This window comes from Neolamprologus multifasciatus, chromosome 20 (genome assembly GCF_963576455.1).
Source record: "Neolamprologus multifasciatus chromosome 20, fNeoMul1.2, whole genome shotgun sequence".
In the NCBI taxonomy this organism is placed as follows: Eukaryota; Metazoa; Chordata; class Actinopteri; order Cichliformes; family Cichlidae; genus Neolamprologus; species Neolamprologus multifasciatus.
Window position 1 is genome coordinate 34,052,158 of NC_140458.1, and position 24,435 is coordinate 34,076,592.

Here is a 24,435-nt window from a genome sequence, read left to right on the forward strand (position 1 = left end):
GCAGTATCCTCATTAAAGATTCCTAAAACCCTTCTTTACAAATCTACAAATTATTATTAAAGATAATGACCTTAAAAATAAATGGCATCTTCTGTAATTAGGAAATTTCCTGTATAGGGGAAAATATTGATTACACAAGCTCGAATATTACTTGAACAACAACATGCAACATGCCTGTTCTTGGCAAAGCCAAATAGACGATCAGATCACATGTGTGCTGGCTTTAACTTTGACACTTCTTGCATTTCTCTGCCCACATTATTTCCTCACAGATCACTCAGCACCCTGTGACCACTATTTCTGCTTCTGCTGTAGAGAGAGCACTTTTTGGTTTTTCTCTTACGTTACCGAGATGCAAACATAATTTGTTTTCTTTAATGTGTTTGGACGACTTGAGGACATTTTGATGATTTTTACATTCAGCTGTGAACATAAGAAACACTGTTTGAAACAAATAACATAGTTCACGGATGGCTCAAATATACTGTTATTGGCTGTTTCACTTTGCGATTGATTACTTTTCAAATTCACGTATACATTTCACTTAGCGGTACATTACGCCGTATATAATAAGTAAATACACAGGCCTACAAACATGAAATAAACACTCCTAAATACACATGCAGAAAAGAATGTTGTATGTGTGCGCTGAACATTGCTCTATGATTCCAGAGTATGCAATGCAAGCTGCTTTCAACACTGGAGTTGAGCAATAAAAAAAGTCTGAAGCTATTTTGAACTTTGACAGTCTGAATTTGTGCTTTGTATTTAGGAAAATAAAAATCTTTGGAGGGGAGAAGCAAACAGGGTCTAAATATCAAGCTATAACATGTCAAAATCGAAATGGAAGCGATGATGGGTTTGTGGTTATAAGAACAGAAATTGTGGCTCTAATAAAACTCTGCAAACTCTGAGAATAACAAGCTTCATAAAACATGAGCTCCACATTTCGTGGACTCTCACAGTGAAATTTTGTTGCTTTATAGGACTTGGTTGTTTATTGACAGCGTGTTCTTCCTGTCTATGTACACAAAGGATCGTCAAACCCGTAAAATCCCTCCAAGCAAATACTGATAGCTGGCTGTATCCAAGGCAACAAGGGGGCTATTTAAAACCTGCCCTGTTTTTCTAACCATAAATGAAGCTATTAAGAGAAAAGGGAGTGGGAGTTGAAAAACACATGACATGAACATTTTATTATTAATTCTTCTTATTCTTATTGTTTTGTTTTTTTAAACAGGTGCGTAATTATTACGCCAGAGTCAGATGGCGCAGATCCCTGAGGTGTCACGACTGTGCCTCCTGGACCCAGTCTGGAAAAAACAAACAAAAAATAAAAAAACAACAACAACAGCACTTCCTGCAGCTGATACAGACCTGTCGATAAAGAAACTGAGCACATGTTTATCAGTTGTTGGTGCCTTCATGATCATCTGTTAAAGCTGCTGCTGCATACTGCAGTGGGGATGAGCGCTTGCGCGAGCAGGAGGATTTATTCCGGTCATGCAAAGAAAGATAACGGGGTGAGCAGCCTGTGCATTAGACTACTGTGCTCTGGTAGTGGTGTGTCGTTTGGATTAACTGCTACTCTGAATCAAAAGTGTCCCGTGGTGTCTTCCTACACGATAATCATTCGTTCGCTTTGCGTATCGGTAATACGCTCCGCCTGAGCAGTGCATGACGCTACAAGTAAATTCTAGGGTCTGGGTTTCTACTGGATGTGAAGGAGGGCTTGAAGCCAAGCCCGCCCTCTCGAGACGTAGTTCGTGCTTGCACTGCCTTCTCAAGAGCTTTACACGTAAATGCAAGACGGAATAACCCTCAGTGCCCTGCGGAACTGCGCGGTGCACGTCGAAGAAAAGTGACCATGAAGTGACAGCCCGACGCTCGCCGATTATCGCCAACCTGTCCATGGTTATCGCGGTGAAACGGTAGTGAGTGTTCCCCATCCCTTGCCACTCAAGAAGAAGACGCAGAAGCCGAAAAGCTGAAGACCAGAACGAGCCAGTGAAGTCGGATCTTGCCATGCCAACCGCGGATGCAGAGCCGGGCATCGGCACGGAGCCTCTAGCCCCGGTCTCAGAGAACCAACCCCAGGGTGAACGCGCAGTGAGTGTGCTGTGGTCGTTTGGGAAATGCCTGGGTGCTCTGCTACCAGTGTACCTGGCCGGATATTACGGCCTCAGCGTCAGCATTGTTCTCTTCGGTCTGGTGATCTACATGGGATGGAAACACGGGCGACAAGAGAAAGTGATGAGGCTCAAGTCTGCTATGTACCTCCTGGACAACGAGAGGGAATTCACCACTCAAACGGTTTTCAGAGCCAAAAGAGATTTGCCTCCCTGGGTGAGTACTGACACCCCCTCTGTTAGGGTCATTCTCTGCAGAGTGCATCACGCGCCACATCTGCCACAAATGTCAGGCTGATACTTCTGGCAATATTATTCATTTTTATAGTTCTTCAAGTGAAAACACGAGGTCAGGTCGACTTCTACTTCATGGCACTCTCACGAATAGAAGCGATAGTTAATGATGTTGATATGCGCAGGAGAATCCTTCTGATTAATTTCCCTATATTTAGATATTCCTGAACTGCCTGGGGAAGTAGTCTGAACTGCTGCCTTCTCACAGAGTGTGAACTAATATGTCACGATGATGACTTTAGAGGAACTTGTGAAACAGCAACAGCAATCTGTGATTCTAGTGAAAAAATCATTTCATCCAGTGGTATGAGAAATTCTCCGTGGGCTTTCCTCTTCCCGTTTCGCTACTGTTGACCTTATCTGGCTCCTAAAAAACCTGATGAGTCATAAACAACATTCACAGCAGAAGCAAAGACCACCATATCTGGAAAGAGAGCTGGAGGGTGTGCGTGTGTGTGTCCTTGTGATGTTAAATGTGCATCATGCGGTTTATGGTTTCCTGAAATATTTTTAGTGACAATATTAGTGTTACTTGTTGTTTTTCCTCTTTTTTTAGCTTTAACATATATGGACACACTCTTAGTAGAAATAAGATGATGTAACAAAGAAAAAGTGCATTGAAATTAAAGTCTTTGTATCAATTTCTGTTCAAATAAAAAAGTAAACAAAAACAATAATATTTTATTTACACTATTGTTCACAGGTCAACTTTCCAGATGTGGAAAAAGTTGAGTGGGTTAATAAGGTATGTTTTTTTTAATCTCCTGCATAACTTTGCATGTGTTGATTTCTATGAGAAATTCATATTTTTTTAAATATCTGGTTCAGCAACTCTTTGCATGATTTCTTCATTTGATGTCTCAGCAAAGCAAAGGAAGCTGCAAAACCAAACTGAAGATAAGGCATTCACGATTCGCTTGATTGACTCGTACATTAGCTTCAGTGTCTCCAATTTAATATGAAGATAAAGAGCGCTTGTGTGGACTTTGAGGGACCCGGCTCCAGTTGCATGCTCTCCATCAGTGCAGATAATCCGCTGGTGTGATTAAGAGGCAGTGAGAGTGGCCGGGATCATATCACAGCTTCTTTGTCTCTGTCAGTGCAGCAGCGTCACGTAGGCACAGAGAAAGCGTGGATGTGAATACTAATAATACAAAACACCCATTTGGAGGAGGAAAAATACAATGAAGTCGATGACAGAAGCCCAGACTGTGGGACAGCAATTTGCTGGACTCATCTGTCACCCGGCCCACGTCTCTCGCCTGCAGCTTTCCTGACACATGACCCAGCACCTCACTTCCAGCTGTAAAGAAGCCGAGGCAGCCTCAAAATGTTCTCACCTTTTGTTGCATGTGTGAATTTTAAAAAGTAGCGCGTGCATGTGCATATGAAAAACAATGTACAGAGTTGCACTGTTATAAGCATCTCCATGAGTGTAACATAAATAATGCACAGGTGAGCTGCAAAATGTTAGTAATGACTAGTGACAGTGTAGTCACAGTGTAGAGGTCAGATTGGTAAACTAAAAGGATTTGGCACCACTGCTGCACTTCTCTCACTGTCATGCTGAAGATAACACCAGTGTGATGCTCTGTGGACTGATAAGACTGGGGAAAGTAAGGCATCACACGGACTCCCTGTGAATATATTAAATTAAATTTACTGCACTAATGTTTTACTCTACAGACCAACAATTTATGAATTCTTTTCTTAGACTTGGGTGGCTCTCAATAAGAAAGTCCTGGATGTAAATACCTGGAGTTTGCATGTTCTCCCCGTGTCTGCACGAGTTCGCTCTCTAGTCAACCTCTTGTCCCATCACAGCTGAAATACTCATTTTACTCCCATCAATTTTCTTTGAAATTATTTTATGAACAGACAAACCAAACCTATTACATCACCTCCCTGACAGAGTTAATAAAATTAGAATGCAACCCACATCCTCACTTGAACTTGTTACATTGATATGGATTGCATTCTAATCTGATTAACAAGGAAGTTGTGCAATTGGTGTGGTTTGTCTATTTGTTAGCAGAGGTGGGGCTCGATCTAGAATTGTGTTTTCATAATTGCAAGGATGGGCACTATTGGACATTTTGCCTAATATCTACATAAATGCATATCAGACAGAAATGTGAAGAAATGAAAAATAGGAAACATTGTTTGATGTCTTGTTGGGAAAATATAAAATAATCTTAATCCTTCAATGTATGCAATCCTTGGTTTCGTGGTGTGAAGGGAGCTTTGTTTTCCTCAGTGTAGGTATGCAATCTCATGCTGCTTTTTTCGAGGTAGGTTTTCTTTTCCTTATTAATACATACAAACCTTCCCAGTGGCCATGTGTTGTGTTCTGCAGATCCTGCAGCAGGCTTGGCCCTTTATCGGCCAGTATCTGGAGAAGTTACTTGTGGAAAGCATTGCTCCTGCCATCCGTACTTCCAGCATTCATCTGCAGACTCTGAGCTTCACCAAGGTTAACATAGGCGACAAGGTATCTGAGCGGCCTGTCACACACACCCACACACAGCAATTTCAGTTTGTTACAGTTGACTTTTTCTGCTAATGCTGTGTCATCAAGTCTCTGTCAGTCTTGTTTGCTTTGTTTAATAGCAGCTGCTGTGTTCACAGGCGCTGAAGGTGGCTGGCGTAAAGGCTCATACGGAAAACGATAAGAGACAAGTTATGTTGGATTTGTACTTAAGGTAATCCAACACATCTGCGATTAGTTTCATGTGTTATCCCTCTGTCTGCCTGCCTAAATAGGTCGGTCAAGTCAAATGCTAAAATGTTCTTGAAGTGTTCTAAAGCTTCTTGCTTGGCTTGAACAACAGAACAGTGTTTACTTAATACAGAATAAGAAAACAGCTCCGTCACAACTCGCACAAGCTGCTTCCTTTGTTTAAACACTTGTCTTCAGATCTGTCACTTCCCTTCTGTTACAGCTATGCCGGTGATGTTGAGATCAATGTTGAAATCAAAAAGTACTTTTGCAAAGCTGGAGTAAAAGGAGTCCAGGTACGAGAAGAATCACTGGGATACTCTCACATTGCTGCTGTAATTACGTGGCCCGAAAACACATTTTCAGAATCTAATTTTCTCTTTGCAGCTTCACGGGATGCTGCGTGTGATCCTCGAGCCTCTGATTGGAAACATACCGCTGGTTGGAGCTGTCACAATGTTCTTCATTCGCAGGCCTGTGAGTGGTTTTTTTTGTTTAATGACTTTGCACTTTGCCGTAATGCAAGGCCCTTTACTTATGCATGTCTATTTGTCTGTGTAGAAACTGGACATCAACTGGACTGGACTTACCAACCTCTTAGATATCCCTGGATTGAAGTGAGTCTATATGATGGAGTTGATCTTTATGCTCACTCGAGTTGCACGTTATGGATCTTATTTACACGTTTCAGAGAGGTTATTGTTTATTTAGCCGCTGGTAGTACAGAAGCTTTTCTTGGAATTAAACTGAACTCCAAAACAAACAGATCAGAGCTGAAGAGCCTATCTGTTCCCTGGCAGCTCTGTGTGGTCGCGTCCTTAAAGGATAATGTTGGTAACAGCTTCCGTTTTTACTCTTGTCAGCAAACTCTGTGAAATTACAAGAAAAAAAGAGTAAATTATCCACTGTAGCTTATTCATCTGTTTCTATGCATATCCATTGCTACAAAAAACTCTTAAAAAAACAGTGTGTGTAGTTCTTGGGTTGACATGTTACTCCTCTAAAACAAACAGTGCATCTTATTATAAGTAATTCCTTCTAAGACGTTCCTGGTGCAGCATTAAAAAGTACTTCTTCATTAACAAACTACACAATACATCAATAAAGATTTTCAACTACTAGTGCCTTCATTTATATTTGGGGGATTTCAAGTCTTGTTCTGGGAATTCTTCAGCAACAATCGGACAAAAATGTGGACAATAACAACCTCATTATTTATGTTTCTAGACTTTAATCACAATGTACTGTGTGTAGTTTTATATAGAAGGCATCGTCTCACCAGTGGGATAGATTGTCAGTTCATATTCAGTGTGCTTATGTGTTTGCTGGTTTATTCTGCTCTGTGTGGAATAAACAGTAAAGTGTACTTTTGCAGAAAAACCAAACAATAAAAGTAAACATAGAATTAAAGCATTGTCAGAGGCGTAAATGTATTTCTGATACAGCATCAGTATTCCCTTTGGCAATGCTTTTAATCCTTCAGTCTGCATAACTCTAAGAAATCTCCTCGTCTTTAAGCAGCGGGTGTTTCTGTTTTGTTCTGTCGCTGGTTTTCATGCTTTCTTTTTATGCATGGACAGATGCACATAACCTGTGTGTGTGTCTGTATGTGCCTCCCTGTGTGTGCCCAACATCATCCTTGCATTCATTTGCAGTGCCATGTCGGACACTATGATAATGGATGCAATTGCCTCCCACCTGGTGCTCCCCAATCGTCTCACTATCCCCTTGGTGGCCGACCTGCACGTTGCGCAGCTCCGCTCCCCTCTCCCAAGGGTAACTGTCTCAGTGATGAATGACCTTTTCAAACTAGACCGATGCAGATGTGTGTGATCGTCATATTAGCTGCAAACACATAGACTTAAGGCCGTACAGTAAATATAACGCATGCAATCGAATTTTGTGGCGATGCCAGTCGACAAACCTTTTGATTTTATTTTTGTATCCCTGTTTTGTTTTGTTTTTTTGCATGTTTACGCACACGCTAGGGAGTCGTGCGTATTCACCTGCTGGAGGCTGAGGACCTGACCGCCAAGGACACGGTCATCAAGGGCTTAATCGATGGGAAGTCAGACCCGTACGCTGTGCTGCGTGTTGGAACCCAGATTTTCACCTCTCATCACGTCGACAGCAACCTGAACCCGCAGTGGAGGGAGATGTATGAGGTGAGAGGGCTGCGCGTGTGGAATATATACCCTGTGTAAAGAAACAGGAGATTTATGGCTTTGCCTTGACATTGCAGTACAGCTCCTCCAACCAATTTATGTGCCAAAAGCTATAGGTTCATGTTGGTGTCCTTGCTTCGTAGGGATTGCAGTAAGTCCTTGATAGTAAGTATGTCACTGGTGCTTCTAAGATAAACAGCTTTGTGGAGATTTTATCGAGTTCTGCAGGAAGCTGCTGTGTCACAGATAAGCAAGAATTGTGAAAACTGCTTGCTCAGAACATGTTTATCTTTTCAATTCAAGCCATGAACTAAATAGATATGAAATTATATACATATATTTGCCTACCACAGTAGTGAAGAGTTCTTGCCATTGTGTTGTTTGCATGCTCTTTTGTATGCCATGTGTGGTTTTATCCACGCCATTCTTGTACAAGATCAGAACTACCAGCTTAATATTGTGCACTTTCCCCATGTGCTGCATAAAGAGCTCTAACTAGGACATTGGGCACTAGACCTTTGTAGGTGGCACTGGGACATTGGCTGCAGATCCTTTGGAATATGGGTTTAAAGGTGGGGGCTGGATTTGATCGGAGTGGGATACGGGGAGTTTAGGCCCTAATTTTTCTTGATTTTTGACCATTTTTGAGCAGCTTTTCAATTCAATTCAATTCAATTCAATTTTATTTATATAGCGCCAAATCACAACAAATGTCGCCTCAAGGCGCTTCATAGATACAGAGAAAAACCCAACAATCATATGACCCCCTATGAGCAGCACTTTGGCGACAGTGGGAAGGAAAAACTCCCTTTTAACAGGAAGAAACCTCCGGCAGAACAAGGCTCAGGGAGGGGCGGGGCCATCTGCTGTGATTGGTTGGGGTGAGAGAAGGAAGACAGGATAAAGACATGCTGTGGAAGAGAGACAGAGGTTAATAACAGATATGATTCAATGCAGAGAGGTCTGTTAATACATAGTGAGTGAGAAAGGTGACTGGAAAGGAAAAACTCAATGCATCATGGGAATCCCCCGGCAACCCTTTTGTGGTGTGGCAGTAATCATTATCCTGCTCAGGAATACCACCACTGCTGGAGACTACCATTGGCACTGGCTGGAGGGTGGGGCCCATTTAAGAGGGTAGCACATATTAAAGTAACACAAGGTTTCCCAGTAGAACCTTGTCGCTGTTACGCACTTCGCTTGCTTGTGGTTTTAATGTTGTGGCTGATTGGTGTATATATTTGTGTATCTGTTGTGTGTGTTGTGTATTTGTCCATTTATGTGTGTGTGTGTGTCAGGTGATTGTCCATGAAGTACCTGGTCAGGAGTTGGAAGTGGAAGTATTTGACAAAGACCCAGACCAGGATGACTTCCTGGGGAGGTAGCTTATTCGTTTTCATTCATTTACTCTGTCTCTATGTGCTCCTCGTGCCATTTCCATAACTGCTTTTGCAATATCGGGCCACGATTCTGCTGAAATTTGAACAGCTTGGTCTCATTTATTCTGGGATTGATCAATTTTCTTCTGTTTCTATCTGTTTCTCTTGCAGGGTCAAAATTGATCTTGATATTGTAAAGAAGGCCAGAGTTGTGGATGATGTGAGTAGCGACGCTTGGGAGGTTTTTGACTTAAAAGTTGCATTTTTTTCTCTGTCTCAGTAAACAAATTGTGAAATTGTTTTGACCTGAAAAATGGGATGAAACAGTGCAGCATAACGGTTAGCATGTGACCCAGGAGACACCCACGTGGCTCCTCGTGATCTGCTCTTGTTACGCCACCTTCAGTTCTGCCATCCTGCTCAGGCTCAAGAATTCAGCCAGATTAAAAAAAATGTTTGTGTAATGAGCCCTCTGTGTTTTTACACAGTGGTTCGATCTGAGGGACGTCGCATCTGGCAGTGTTCACCTCCGGCTTGAGTGGCTCTCTCTGCTGTCCTCTGCTGACAGACTGAGTGAGGTGAGGCTACAGCAGAGTCAAACGCTCGTTTCCTCAGTGCAGTGACAGTGATCATTGTTTTTTCCATCTTCTTATATTCTTGCCATGTAATCTTTGGTTTTATTTCATAATATGATAATAAACTGGAAATACAGACCGGAAAGGACGATCAGCCTGAGAACTCTCAGGTTAAACAGGACCAGCGGCCTCTACTATCAAAAGATCAATTTTTGAGCAGTTTGACTGTAGCCACAAAACACAAACGTTAGCCATAGGCATGCATGTGTGTGTCTGTTTCTATGTGTGAGCCATGCAACAGACTGGTGACATGTCTAGGATGTAGAATAGAATAGAATAGAATAGAATAGAATAGAATTCAACTTTATTGTCATTGCACATGCACAGGTACAGGGCAACGAAATGCAGTTTGCATCCATCCAGAAGTGCTTTAGCCATGATGTAGATATATATTAGCAATAATATAGATATGTAAGTATATTACAGAAATGGGTCTATTATGGTATGTTATAATGTACACGGTATGAAGTATGTTGTGAATATTCTATAACTATAAGTATGTACAGGCTATGTACAGGATATAAATATGAAATAAAAAACTATACAGAATCTGAGATATACAGTTATACAGAAATGTGAACTATGCAAGTTATAAACAGTTGTAGGATTAAAAATTATTGTATGTACAGAATGATTATTTACACAGAGCTATACAGTAGTGCAGTTAAGAGGCTGTATAAAGTGCTAGTGGTTGTGAGTGGTGGTTCAGTCCATGTTATTATTGTGTGTTTGAGGGTACGGTTGTCCATTGTGTGTGTGTGTACGCTGCCTCTCAACCAATGACATCTGGGATAAGCTGTTAGTGAGTGCAAAGAGTCATGGCAGGATCTACTGCATGCATGGAGAACAGATGTGAACGATAACTGACCAATGGAAGAGCTTGTTCTTTAGTTCAATCCCAAACTGTGAACACACATTGTGAATGACTGCAGTATAAATGAATAACTGGTCATCACATTGCTCTGACTTATATCCCAATGCTTATATTAAATGTAACTGCTAGCAGGGTTCTCTGTTCTGTTGTATGTGGAAAGAGACGTCACATACATATATGTGAAGAGACGGCTCTTAAACCTAATTTGAACTTATTGAATATTTGTGCAGAGAGTTTGTGATGCCAGGACTTTACTTGCCACATTGTGTATAGTTTTCCCATGAAACAAACAAACAACTTGTGTAATTTCACACTTGCTTAAGGAAATAACTGAAGTGATTGCACAAAACCGCACAAAAAAACAAGCTAGAAAACATTTCATCTGTAATTTTCTGAAGAAGAAGACTGAAGTAGGTCAGTGGCAGGAAGACCTGAATTCTTTTCTTAATATCATTTTTTTTTAAGATTTTTTTTTATTATTCACTCTATACGTGTCACCTAGCGATGCTGAATGCACCTTCTTGTTGTTTCTACTGTCAAATTCAAAATACTAAAAATTGAATAATAGAATCATGTTTGAAAAAACAAATGGAGAATGGAAAGAACCACAATCATAGATAAAATGATTTCCCTTTATTATTATTTTTTAAATTTGTCAAAGGAGCCACTAGAGACGAGCGCAGATGAGTCGTCTGCTGTCTTAAACTGCACGTTTACTACAACTACAAGAATCCATCCAGTTATTTATTGATTAACCATCACAGATCACAAAATGAAAAGTTTAACTTGTACACATCAAACTGCTATTTTTCACCCATATAATAACAGGAAATATGTTTTAAAAAATAACTACTGGTAGGACACTGGACTTGTACATAATTCTGCTCACATGTTTTTCTTTTATTCTTCTACCAGGTGATTGCGAAGAACCAGAATTTGACCAGTAAGGTGGCTGAACCTCCGTCTGCTGCCATCCTAGCTGTCTATCTCGATCAGGCTTATCAGCTGCCTGTAAGAGCATCACAGTTTGATTTATGTGGGATTCAGTTTTGTTCTGTTACCCAAACTGATCTGTTTCAAATGTCATAGATGAGAAAAGGTAATAAGGACCCAAGCCCGATGGTACAGATTTCTGTTCAGGATAAAACTAAAGAGAGCAAGGTAAGAGTGATGAGATGAAGAGTGATGAATACCTCCCTCCGGCCTCTGGACATTATTAATGATTTCTTCTTGCATTTGCAGACTTGCTACGGTACAACCAGCCCAGTGTGGGAAGATGCTTTTACCTTCTTCATTAAGGATCCTCACAAACAAAACATCGACATTCAGGTGAGTCATCGTCAGTAGCAACCGAACTCACTCATTAAGCTAGCTGCTGAGAGTTGAGGTATAGCTGTATACCTAATACCTAAAAACCTCCCTATAGCTTACCTTTCCATCTGTTTAAATTCAGACTTGATGTATTTTCTATAAACTGCACTCTCCTCCTTACTTTGCCTTTCTTATAACCCTAACTCGACCTTTTTTGTTGTGTTTCAATCAGGTAAAAGATGACGACCGAGCTCTGTCCTTGGGCAGTCTAAAAATCCCTCTGGCCCGTCTTGTCGGGGTGCCCGAGCTCACCATGGATCAGTGGTTCCAGTTGGAGAATTCGGGTTCAGCCAGCCGCATCTTCATCAAAATCGTGCTGAGGGTTGGTATTTCACATAAACAAATACTTAAGCACTTATTTTGTGCACAGACTTTAATGGGCAGCTTGCTTTAATAAATTAATACCTGAAGATGCCTTAAGCAGTGAGATATGAACTCCAGTGTTCATATCAAATGTCCAAAGCAAATTCCCACCATAAGTCATAGGGGTGGGGTAAAAAATGGATACTGTGTAGCATCGTGATATTTTGTTTGCTAATAAAGTATCGATACAGGGACAGCAGAAATCGATATTTTGTTACAAAAAAGGTTTTTGTGCTCTGACTTCAGAGCATGTTGATCCTTTTTCTGAGCAAGAATCCTGACATTCCTTCACTGTCCAAATGTGTTTAATAAACATGACAGTTTACTTATTTTAATTTAAGACATGTTTTATTTTAATTAAGTTTAAAACTTTTTTATTTAATGTAAAATTATATTTTGTTTTAATTTACTTTCAAATTCTTCAGTTGCTGAAGGGGCTGCATAGTTTTCATAAACTGCATAGTTCAGAATAGCTATAATTGTACCAGATGGTTGATTCAGTTAAGTTGGACTAGACTGTGATACAAACCGTTCAGTTTGTCAACAATAAAACTGAAATGAGAGAAAGACTGAGTGTGAGACTTTGATATTAGAGAAAATGAATATTGATAAAGTTTACCTTTATGTACAGAATCTGAATATCGCAAAATATTTAAAAAAATTGCAATAATATCGTATCGTGCGGTAAGTATTGTGATAATATCGTATCGTGGGATGTATGGTGATTCCCACCTCTAATAAGTCAGAATTTTGGGTTATTATCGAAAAATGTTGAAATTCTTATCTGTTTTTTATGAGAAAATAACTTGAAATTGAGAAAACAACATGAAATGTTGATATAATAAGCCAAATCTTTGACTTATGGAAGCAGAAAAATGTTTTTTCAGTTGCAGAAATTCTATATAAAGCTGTGAACCTCTTTTTTGATTATCACAGGGAATAAAACATCACTGTTTGGTTCTCACTGTTGCTCATATCTCTTGTTTCCTGCTAGGTTTTGTGGCTAAGTGATGATGCCAGTCCTACAACTCCTTCTCCTCGCCCCACAGACCTTGGGTCTACATCAGCTCAGGGGGGAACTACATCGAACCAGAACCCTTCAGGACCCGGTGGGTCGACTAAACCTCAGCCAACACGACCACAGCACACCACCCCCGATCCAGAGTTTGGAACTGAGGTAATAAAGTGAAAAAGCTGCAGACAGCACTTTAATACACATCCTCCAAAAACACCCACACCCACTGTCTGCCTGCAGGGAGTGTTGCGAATCCATCTGGTGGAGGCCCAAAACCTGATTGCCAAGGACAACTTTATGGGTGGCATGGTGAAGGGGAAGAGCGACCCCTACGTGAAGATTCGTGTCGGGGGTATAACCTTCCGCAGCCACACCATCAAAGAGAACCTCAACCCTGTCTGGAACGAACTCTACGAGGTGCTGTCACTTTTAAAAGTTTCACTTAGATATTCTATCCATCTGATCCGATCATTCGATTACAAATACTTGATTTCTTTTTCCCTGTTTAGGTTATTTTGACCCAACTTCCAGGTCAGGAAATCCAGTTTGAGTTGTTTGATAAGGACATTGATCAGGATGACTTCCTGGGAAGGTGAGTCCTGACGTGAACATTTCTGACTAGTTTGTTTTTAAACCTGCTGAAAAATGAAGGATAAAATTTTGTGCCTTTTTTTACAGGTTCAAACTTAGCCTACGAGACATCATCAGCGCACGATACACCGATACGGTGTGTGCCATTATTCAAAAGACGTGACCATATAATACAGCAAATATTTACATTTGCATTCTTATCATAACTTAAATTTTTTTGTAATACTTTTGTTTTAGTGGTACACTCTAAATGATGTGAAGTCTGGTCGAGTTCACCTAATGCTGGAGTGGCTGCCGAGGGTCTCCGACCTCTCCAGACTGGAGCAGGTTCAGTATTTCTATTTCCCATTGTCTAATGACTTGGACGCGCCTAGCTAAATACACTTACGGTTAAATAAAATACACAAAAGATTTGTGTCCTAAACTTAAAGCTGGTGCTGCATGAAACATGAACCGCTAGTTTCTTATTTCAAGTGTCTTCCTGAAACGCTCTCTCCTGTCTTTGCCCCTCTTTCCTACAGATCCTGCAGTACCAGTCCCTGCAGTCTTTCCAAAACAAGGTGGTGCCCTCAACTGCTCTGGTGTTTGTGTACGTGGAGCGTGCCCACGGCCTTTCGGTGAGACCACATCGATGAGTGTTTATGGTCATTTTTTTTAACATTTTGCTTCCAATGAGCCAAACTTTCCAATGAGCAATCGTTCTAGAGACTTTCTGAAGGTCTTAAAAAGTTCTTTGGACATTGGCTGTTTTTTGTTTGCTGTGCCTGGTCATTTCAGAAGAATGCCTTTTTGTGTTTGTTTAGCCACAAACACTTGTCTATATTAAGCATAAAAAAGTACCTATTTCAAGGATGAACCAGTAGTTTAAATGGTAAACTGACTGCTGCTTTTATAGCTCTTTTCTACTCTGCCTGTGCACTCATATACAACTAGTCTCAGTGACACCCATTCACAAGCTTTTTCAAAACCAAGTGCTTTCTCTCTGTCACACACATTCATAGAGGAAACTGGGGTTAGTATCTTGGCCAAGAATATTTGGCAAGCAGTTGGCACCAACGTACCAACTGGTAGGTGACCTGCTCGAACTCCTGAGCTACAGCCCTGCAGTTGTGTCTACACGTACTATAACAGATAACAATTTGCTTTAACAGAACCGATTTTAAATTGTATCTGTGGGAACTATTTGACTCGCAGCCCATTTATTTTACTCTAAGAAAGACGGTTATAAGTCATTCCCAAAGAGCTATTAGCTTCACATGGTGGCACGACATCGCCTTAAAAATATCTGAGGAAACTGGACAAGTGGAGGACAAAAGAGGAAGTGGCATGCCAAAATCATGCACAGTGTTGCTCAGCAGAGCGGTGCAACAGTGAGTGTCTACAGTTGTCTTTAAAACACAGTGGTGGATTTATAAATGCAGAAATGTACCAACAGAGAACAGAACAAAAGGCAGCCAACATCCAAAGAAGAGCTTTGAACGTCCTTTAAGAAGCCTGGAGAACCTTTCCTGCAGTCTACTTAAAGACATGACAAGAAAGCCTAAGAGTGTTCAAGCTGTGTCACATCAAATATTGACTTTCAAGCTGGTTAGACAGACTACAAACTGTTTCTGTCTCATATTTCCACGCCGATGCTGTTGCTTCCAGTTCCTGTAGTGCAGTGTAATCATTTGTTATTTCAGCTGAAGAAGAATGGAAAGGAGCCAAAAGTTGGAGCTGAGATTATCCTTAAAAATGTTTCATACAAAACCAAGGTAGGCTCTTAACTCACTAAAGATGTTCACTGAAAATAAAGGGAAAAAATGGTGTTTCACAAAAGTCACATTTCTTGTTTGTTTTTAAGGTCTCTGAGCGCTCCACGTCCCCTCGATGGGATGAAGGCTTTCACTTTTTGATTAGTGACCCCAGAAGTGAAATACTCACAGTCAAGGTGCGAGTCGTTATCTATATTTATCTGAATCATGAGGATGCAAAGTAGATGCATTTGATTCACACCGTTTGTTAGGTCGTGTCAAAACTAAAACATTTTACACCAATAAAAGTAGAAGATGTGTGCGTTTATTTATGTCTTTGTTTCCTTGTAGCTTTCCCACAGCTGGGGCCAGGCTCTCGGCTCTTTGACACTTCCTCTGAGGGAGGTGCTGGCTGAGACAGACTTGGTTCTGGACCGCTGGCTCAATCTGGATGGAGCGCTGCCAGAGAGCCAGATACTGTTGATGGTCATACTGAAGGTTCTGCAGACCGGCTGCTTATTTCCACTGTGCTGTAGTAGCTTTTGGAGCAATGCTATACTAAGTGCTTACTGACTGTCTGCCACTATCTAAACTACTCCATGATGTTTATTAAGTCATAATTATTGAGTCATGATGTTTATTCAGTGATTATTTTTAATATACCTTGCAGATCCTGGACACTCAGCTGGCAGTGTGTCGTGGGGCTGTAGGGGAGGGAGGTGTCGATGACGTCATCCCTAAATGGGATCCTTCTCATCTGGACCTCAGACACAGACCTGGATTCCCCATGTGAGTCACACATAGGCAGTGTTGGGAAGGTTACTTTTAAAATGTATTCCATTACAGATTACAGAATACATGTCCCAAAATGTATTCTGTAACGTATTCCGTTACGTTACTCAATGAGAGTAACGTATTCTGAATACTTTGGATTACTTAATATATTATCATGCTGTTTACAACTACATGAATGTACTATTGCTGTGATTTATTACTGTTACTGAAGGTCCGCGGCTCCGAACCGTAGTAAAGGGACCTCTGGCTAATATGGTGGGTTCTGTGTCGGGCTCGTAGCCAAAAACTAGCTTTACTTTGTTGTCTGGGTCAAGTTTGCTAGCGAGAGACAAAGAGAGGCGTTGAAAGGCTGCTCCAACAGAACTTATTGTTTTCGGAGGAAAACACGAACACGGTGTACAGTCGAGTCTTAACAGCTTACTTACAACTGGGTTCGTCAGGCTCTCTTCTTGGCTGCAGTGGTTATTATTATATTTACATGCTTCCAGCTCCCGTTTCTGCTCGATGACAGCTCGTACTTTTCCTTTTTCTCCCTCCCTCGCTCACAGACACATAACGTGTATGGCAGTCCATTCTCCCTGCAGCACGGACTACACTGCCCATGATGCTACATTCTTTAGAGCTATACCTGTAGCATTCTGCCTGTTAGCTTAGCACAACAACAACAACAAGGCGCTCTCTCACCCAGGAAACACGCAGAGAGAGAGCGTCACCCTGTAACCATGGCAACCGTAACGCTGCCGCCTGGAACAACAGAACGTAGCTGTCAAACAAAACCCAAACAGTCCTGACCCGCCACAATATGAAACAGGGAAGTACCGCCGTGTAATCCATTTATTTCGACAAAGTAACTGTATTCTAAATACCACCTTTTTAAACGGTAACTGTAACGGAATACAGTTACTCATATTTTGTATTTTAAATACGTAACGGCGGTACATGTATTCCGTTACTCCCCAACACTGCACATAGGGGTATAGTAGTCCTGCTGTGTGGTGCATACCTGCACTGTAAGCACAGTAATATACTTAAGTGACTGTCCAAACGACACCCAAATGTAAATAAATATAATTTCTCATCTGTGTCTTTAGGGTGAATGACAACCCAAACTCAGCAGGACAGGTGAAGCTTACCATCGGTTACTCCATGGAGGAAAACCGGCTTTTCATCACTGTTCACTCCTGCAGGTTTCTATAAGCCATACGTTACCCATCCCATCATCATCATCACACTTTAAGCAAAAAAAACATCATACGTTGTGGATGTGATCTCTTTATACTGACAGAGCATTGGTAGCGCGTTCCAAGGATGGCGCAGACCCGTATGTTTCCTTCATCCTGTTGCCTGACAAGAAGGCTACCACCAAGAGGAAAACTGCGACCAAGAAGAAAGACCTCAGCCCAGAATTTAATGAGAGGCAAGACAAACAAATAGGTTGTGATTATAGAAGAAGTCTGAGGATGAGAGGCTGACCTCTCCCACATTAATCTTGCTTGTTTCTGTAGGTTTGACTTTGACTTATCAGTGGAGGAATCCTCTCAGAGAAGACTGGACCTGTCTGTGAAGAACAGTGTCTCTTTCATCAGCCGAGAGAGGGAGCTTATCGGCAAGGTAATCGGTCACGTCTGAAATTCAGCTCGTCTTTGCCCAAGGTCGTGTAAAATTCTTGGCTTTAATCTCAAGACTCTTCTTCTCTCTCTCGCTGCTTTCAGTTGCAGCTGGACTTGGACCAAATTGACCTCAAGACGGGTGTCACACAGTGGTAACTATTTAACCCTTTCATGCATCAATTATAAGAATCACAGTGAAGTGTTTTTATTCTTCTTTAAGCATCACAAAAACAATCCATTGTCTTTTCTTTCTTTTTATTTTCAGGTACGACTTGGCAGCAGAGACCAACTAAAAGAATCGATGCCTGATCCTCAGGCTTCTACTTTCAAACATAAGCATTGCTTCTGTGATCTGTGATTTGTGCGTGTGTGTATATTCAGCTTAAATGGAAATTTCCACCATCAATGGAGAAAAAAAATGATGACATATCTGCTCCAGAAAAACACAGTCCATCAGTATTTATGAGCAAAACTTTACTTGTCGCTAAATATTCGTGACGTGATAACTGTGCTGAATCCATTCTGTCTCAGGCAGATATTTAAGCTGAATAAATATTTGATAATAACGCAACTATGTTGCTCGACAAACCAAGGTTATGTGTGTTTAAAGCATGCAAAAAAGTCCTCTTGCATTTTAGCTTTAAAAGGGCTTATATATTTGTCCAGTTTCCAAAGGTACGACAACATTTTATGGATCCAACAAAACGGAAAAACATTTATTTGAATTTTATTTTTTACTGTCTCCAAACAGTTCCTGTTATGGTTTTGCTTATGTGAGTTTATATTACTGCCATAAGTATTTCAAAACTGTGCACAGTTCGTCAGTGTTTAAGAAATATGTTCCAGATGAAGTTTTATATGTTTTAACCAGAACTTTCTGAATGTTCATTTTTTAAATCAAAGTGTTACAAGCCTTCACTGTCAACTTTCCACTGAGAACAGCGGTACGATACCGTACGCAGTCTTAATCACTGTGCTTTTACCAAGAGAAAACTTTGTAGATGTTTTGTCCAGAGCTCCTTTGTGTTTTTACGTGTTTGTAGTCCTAAATGCAAAAGGCTGATGGCTTACAGTCATGTTTATGCTTTATTTTTACACGCAAAACCCTTTTTGACCTCATGAGAAGCAGATTATTGTATACATGTTCCGGGACAGCTTCCATGTCCCATCATGTCTCACCTCACTGCAGACACTTAGACACTGATTTGTGGTAAAGGGTGGAAAAAACAGAGTGTCAGAAGTAAAAAGGAAAACTGCTGCGCTTTGATACTTTCAACATATCATCATGCATCTGCTAAAGCTGCTGATTAAACTTTGCACTCCTGTGAATCCAGCCAGCTTTGTCATCTATTTATTTCTATGATCTTTCTTGTCATGGCAATTTCTTGCCAGCAGGTCGCGATAAAGTGCTGACAATTGGCTTTTCCGTCCAGCTGCATGCAGGCTCACTGCTTACAGATGTGAGGGGCGGGAGGGACGGAGACAGATTGCGATGACTGACGTGCAGTCAGACCAACGGGAGGCATGCCACCCCCAATGCGGGCAGGACTCTAGAAGAAAACCCTGAGCTCTGAGTGGAGGCAACAGCAAAGACCTTAATCAGGATCACACAACAGTAATGAATGGAAACACGTCGGAGCCAAGAAAGTTGAGCAGCACCTAAAAGTAACTGTCGGTCGGGTTTTGAAAGTTATCTGTCATTGGGGAAAATTCGCAGTAAGTAATGGATCGGCCAGGCAAGACAGAGGCTACTTTCTGGAAGATGAAGCAGCTGCGCTCTTACTTTTAAAAAAGAGACTCGAGTCAAACACTGTCAACTTCAACGCGTGATTAGGGGTAAATGGCATTTAGGGACTACTGCAGTGTCAGCTTTTTTCTTCCTTTCTTCTTCAATAATCTGTTTTTGGAGAGAAGTGGATTATTCGGATTAAATCGCGGATGAGACTCTCGGAATACTTTGGAGATTTCTTTCTTTTTGCTTCTTTTACTTGGATTATTCTTGAAGCTGAGGCAAGTTTCAAGTCGACGGCAGGATAAGGCATTAAAAATGGGTAATATAGAGAGTGTGGACGGCCAGTCGGAGATGAAGCAGCACATCATGCCTCTGAAGGTGCCCATGCCTGACCCCACCGAGCTGGAGGAGAAATTTGCCATTGTTTTGGTAAGTAAACGGGCTAATGAGCGCACTTTTGCCACGGTGCGGTCGAATAATCGAGTAGTAGCTGTTTGTGTTTTGCTTTTAAACTTGTTGAGCTTTTAAACTTGTTGAGCTTTTAAACTTGTCGGTGGTGGGTTTATTTTCACTTAAAACACTGGATCACAGTTATAAACAACCCATATAGTGGACTTGTTCTTTCTATATATGAAAAAAAGTTTGTTTCTTGCTCTTTTTTGTTTATTTGTTTATTTATTTGTTTATTTATTTGGACTATTATGGACCATTATGAGCTGCTGATGTATTAAATGAACCGACCTGTGCCGTTCCGTCCCGCCCCTCATTCTCTCCCCGCTCCTGCGGTTCTTTTGTCTCTCCAAAAGTCAGACAACTCAGCGTTTGGCTGAAGTGGCACAAACTGAGCGCGGCATGGCGAGAGTGGTGGAGGTGGTGGTGTTTGGTAGGGGGAGAGGTAAACGGGATTTTCCCCCTCTCCTCTACAGGATGGAGGACATTTTCCTGCATATCCTTGACGGAGAACATCACAGCATTCTGCGTCTGCGTTTATTTAGTTTAGCCCCTCTCGCTGCAGGCGACTCATCTAAAAAACAACATTTTCTGAATTCCCCCAAAACTCCCACACCCGAAGTATCCTCCCCTCCCCTTTCCTACCTCCCTACACCCTCCACATCAGGCCTGAGTTTAGGCGTTTAGACGCTTTGTAATAGCGAGCACACCGTCGACACCCACCTCCCTGTCGATCAGCGGAGTCGAACAAGGATGACAGGGTGTCGTTTATGCGTCAGAGGGGGCATTTCAGCGTTCAGCACGTCACAAAGCGGGACTTTACGGCTACTTTCTCTTTCAAGCACGATCGCGTGTCTAGATTCTTCATTATTCATGCGCTGAAGCGAAGAGGAGATGCTGTAATGAAAATTTGGGTTTTGTTTGGGGCTTTTTTCCACTTAGGTGGGCGGAATGTAATCAGCAGCTCGACTTTGACTATACAGTTTTAATTTGGGGATTCCACAAAAAGTTTCGTATTGTTCTGATGAAAAAATAAGAAAACATGTGTTTCCATCCGTCCATCTTTTTTTTTATTCACTTTTCTCTTTATGTAAAGCCTCTTACTCTTAAAAGTTTTCCAAATTGTCAGAGAATCCCCTTTAATCTCTTTCACGGCATTTACTTAACGTTTTAATTCAGTTGAACAAACTCAAAGAGTAGTGGCAACAAGTTTTTATCAGGGTTAATGTGCAAAACTTGGTCTGAAACTTTCATTTCCTGCACACATCTTGTGAGATTGCTGTTCAACCATGTCAGACTCAAACATTGTCGTGCATGAGTGGTGACAGCCCTCTCATCTTAACAAGGAAGCCAGTAAGCGTGTGCCAGGAAACTTTGAGTTTAGATGGGACAGCCCGGGTGTGCTGGTCGCAATTCATGTCAACATGGAGTCCACTTTTGTCATAGTAATACAGTAAAAGTCTCGAACCATCTCTAATTTTTGTATATTTTGCTTCCAAGTAACCTGACGTTGTTGCCATTTTTTTAAAGTGGTCTTGGACAATATTTCTCCAGGTTGGCTCATTGGTTGAATCTATAAAAAATGCCAAACATAACAGTTTCACAGGCATAAAACAGTATTTTTACATCATTAAGGTGATCCCAAAAGAGCTAGTAGCTGAAAACATTCACCATAATGTGCAACGTGATCTTAGAAAAATTGAGAAAACTGGTGGAAACAAGTAGAGGAAAAAGTTACAGGCCTAAAAACTCTCTGAAACATGTGGAAGTCATGTGTTTGAGTCGTGACCTGAGAGATGCACCTGGGCTTTCAGCTGAGCTGAATTACACAAGAAGTGGACTGAAAATCAGCTGCAACAGGTCTATACAGCGGGTGTCTGTTAACACACTGGAGACTTCTGTCATGGAATAAAAACAAAAAGCAGCCAACAAGCAAAGAAGAGCTTTGAAACAACCAGGAAGACGCCTGGATAAATATTCATGACGACAACTTACCAATATTGACTTTCAAACTCTTTAGAATTGCACAAAATCTTTTTTTTATATACTGCATTCTCATTTATGTCCGTTTCCTATGTTCCTCGTCATTTCTAAAGAAGTAAGGGGTGGCTCAAGACTTCTGCACAGCCCTGTATCTGAGATCTGGAACGATCACCAGGACATGTTTCCTTCCTAACTGTTTTAGTCACAGTGTATTACTCACAGGACTTCTTTAAACTGCTTGTTTGAATACTTTTCCACCTCCGCCTGGCTCTTTGCCTATCACACTGACACATAACAGCATTCAGCTGAAATCTGAGTAATCCAAGATCTAAAATTTAGACTTTTTTTCTGTTTCTATTTATTTTCCTTGTCAAACAGTAGCATCCTAATTTCCCATGGGTGCTTATTTTATGCTCCTCACTCCACATTTTCAACATTACCACACCCAGCTCTGACTTTCAGCTGTCTAAGGCCCTAATTACAGCATCAAGCACCGAAGATGTGAGCGGATCCTCGCAGCATCACTCAGACGCTCTCTTTCTTGGACCTTCCACGTTTCTGGAATGAAGCCATTATTTGCTTGCCAGAGCAATCAGCAGCCACGGAGCGAAGCTCTCGTATGAGGAGGCTAACGCAGCAAGAAGCCATTTAGCCTCTGATTTTGAATGCTGTGCTATATCTCAGCTATTACGACAATTACACACTGTGCTATGCTACAAGCTCTACTACAACAGCCCACGGCATGTCCCTTTGATGCAGATAACTTCTTTATGAAGTGAGTGGCTGTAAAAAAAAAAAAAAAAAAAAAGTCAGAATAAAAAGAACTTCACTCGTATTTCACACATAAAAACACTTTTTGGATATTTTTTTTTATCAACACATCCTGCCTAGGAAAAGTGTAGCTGTTTGAAAGTACTGCAGCACAAATCGGTCCCTGTTATTATGTTCAGCCGTGCAGAGCAGATGATTTCTATGCATGGAGCAGTAGACTCAACATTTCAGTTGTGTTTTCGAGTGGGAAAAGTTTTCAACCTCCACCTCACTCTGGCCCATAATAGCTCCACATTTCCTTTACTTTGTGGGAAAGTGCAACGTTCTTCTATATATTCAAGTCCTTATCAGACACTGCTTTTCTCTCGGCCCTGCTAGCTGTTTGTTGGGAGATAGCGCTACATCAAAGGCTCCTGATTTTGCAGTTCTTCTGGAAGGCAACCTCATGGCTTGGCTGTCTGTGGCTGGATCCCGAGGTGCACTTCCCATAGTATCATACCGCATGTGCCAAGCATCTGAGACACTTCACATCACTCTTTCTAAACTGAGCTGATTTCTTTCTTCAGTATTTGTTTGCAGAGACATAACTGGCTTCGCTTCAGCTTCAGCGCTCCATAAATGGATATTTTGAAATGGGTAATTTCCCCTCCTCTGGACCACTGTGTTTTCTATGCTTCACGGTGGCATGCTGGTGCAAATGGTTGGGACTGCCCAACTCTCTCTCAGACAGAGCACACAGACATCCCACTGGAATGACAGCAGCCCATAATGATGTCATGGGCTCAGCAGCCTTTGCAAGCGTAGTAATATGCGTGGGCTAATGACTTTAACAGAATTTCTCTACTGTAGATTGTTGAAGGCGGTGGAGGAGGGGCGAGACCCCTGAGTTGGCTTCGACTAGTTCATGCCGTCTGCTAATAAAATGCCGGGGTCAGGTTTAACCGGCTGCATGTGCTAAAAGCATCTTCTCATTCCATCTCCTCTCTTTTGTCGAGCATCTTCAGAAACAGTTTCAGCCCAGTTTTGTGCGGCTGGAAACAGCTGCCTGGTATTTTCTTCCTGTATTTTACAGGGGAAATTGCATTGTAGCCAGTGGTAGTTGTGGTTGGTTTGCCTTACAATGAGAACTGTGTTCCCTCCACGCTGCTACTGGTGCATAACGTTGCCATTAAGTTAAGCTTGCGATACAGATCTTTGTCGACCCCACAGACAGACAAGTGTAAATGCATCAAAGCCATATTTGTAAAATTATATCTTGGTCATTGGTAGAATTCTTTTAATAGTTTTGGCTTCTTTTACCCCCTCTTTGTCCTTGGTAACTCTCACTTATCCTTGGTTTTGTGCAATTCCAGATGGATATGGAGCCTCTCATTCACTCACCCAGTCAGTGTTTCCTACCTTCCCGTTCCCCGAACTCACTCTCAGTGTGGCTTTGCCCTGCACAGTAACTTTCTCCATATGACTCTGTCTTTATAAAAATAATGTGAGATGAGTGAGTGGCATTTCAAAGCCTGGGATCTTTTAAGGTTCCAGGTTTGTGCACCAATCCACTGCTGGATTCCTGTGGCCTGGTCTAGGCTGAGGCCACAGGAGACCTCAAAAGGAGGAAAATTCCCTTTGAACTGGCGGCCTGCCACTGTTCTTGGTTATAATGGCTTTACCAACATCTTTAAACGCCGCACACATCTTTAAGAGCTGTTACAGGAGCAGTGTAGGATTATTTTCACTTCTTGATTGCGCTGGAAACCGCCCTAAACCATTCATCTTGCTCCACTCAGCTCGCCGTGTCTATTAAACGCTGACATCAAGTTGCGTCATGCGTCGAT

At 41.5% G+C, this 24,435-nt stretch overlaps 2 protein-coding genes across 8 annotated transcripts in view; both read left to right on the top strand.

Moving 5' to 3' along the window:
* The first annotated feature begins 1,272 nt into the window (after positions 1-1,272).
* esyt1a (extended synaptotagmin-like protein 1a) lies at positions 1,273-19,006 on the top strand. Its single transcript, XM_085144684.1, has 31 exons — positions 1,273-2,346; positions 3,127-3,168; positions 4,780-4,914; positions 5,052-5,125; positions 5,366-5,438; positions 5,530-5,619; positions 5,704-5,759; positions 6,798-6,918; positions 7,131-7,307; positions 8,606-8,688; positions 8,858-8,906; positions 9,175-9,264; positions 11,111-11,206; positions 11,285-11,356; positions 11,438-11,524; positions 11,739-11,888; positions 12,924-13,106; positions 13,185-13,361; positions 13,454-13,536; positions 13,623-13,671; positions 13,773-13,862; positions 14,057-14,152; positions 15,218-15,289; positions 15,379-15,465; positions 15,620-15,766; positions 15,939-16,057; positions 17,155-17,250; positions 17,349-17,480; positions 17,569-17,674; positions 17,776-17,825; positions 17,939-19,006. The coding sequence occupies exons 1-31, from the start codon at positions 2,026-2,028 to the stop codon at positions 17,964-17,966; spliced, it is 3,231 nt and encodes a 1,076-aa protein (XP_085000810.1). The 5' UTR covers positions 1,273-2,025; the 3' UTR covers positions 17,967-19,006.
* A 111-nt stretch (positions 19,007-19,117) lies between these two features.
* fmnl3 (formin-like 3) overlaps positions 19,118-24,435 on the top strand; it is a 36,082-nt gene continuing 30,764 nt past the window's right edge. For all 7 annotated transcript variants that reach the window (XM_085144687.1, XM_085144686.1, XM_085144690.1 and 4 more), the window contains exon 1: positions 19,118-19,834. In XM_085144687.1, coding sequence (XP_085000813.1) covers positions 19,721-19,834 — 114 coding nt within the window. In that variant the 5' untranslated portion in view covers positions 19,118-19,720. The remainder of the gene's footprint in view (positions 19,835-24,435) is intronic.

Excerpts from the sequence above, each read along its gene's own strand:
- esyt1a (XM_085144684.1), top strand. The coding sequence starts at position 2,026 with ATGCCAACCGCGGATGCAGAGCCGGGCATCGGCACGGAGCCTCTAGCC. Across the intron at positions 13,537-13,622 it reads CAGGATGACTTCCTGGGAAG|GTTCAAACTTAGCCTACGAG; the intron begins GTGAGTCCTGAC and ends CTTTTTTTACAG. Across the intron at positions 17,251-17,348 it reads ATCACTGTTCACTCCTGCAG|AGCATTGGTAGCGCGTTCCA; the intron begins GTTTCTATAAGC and ends TTATACTGACAG.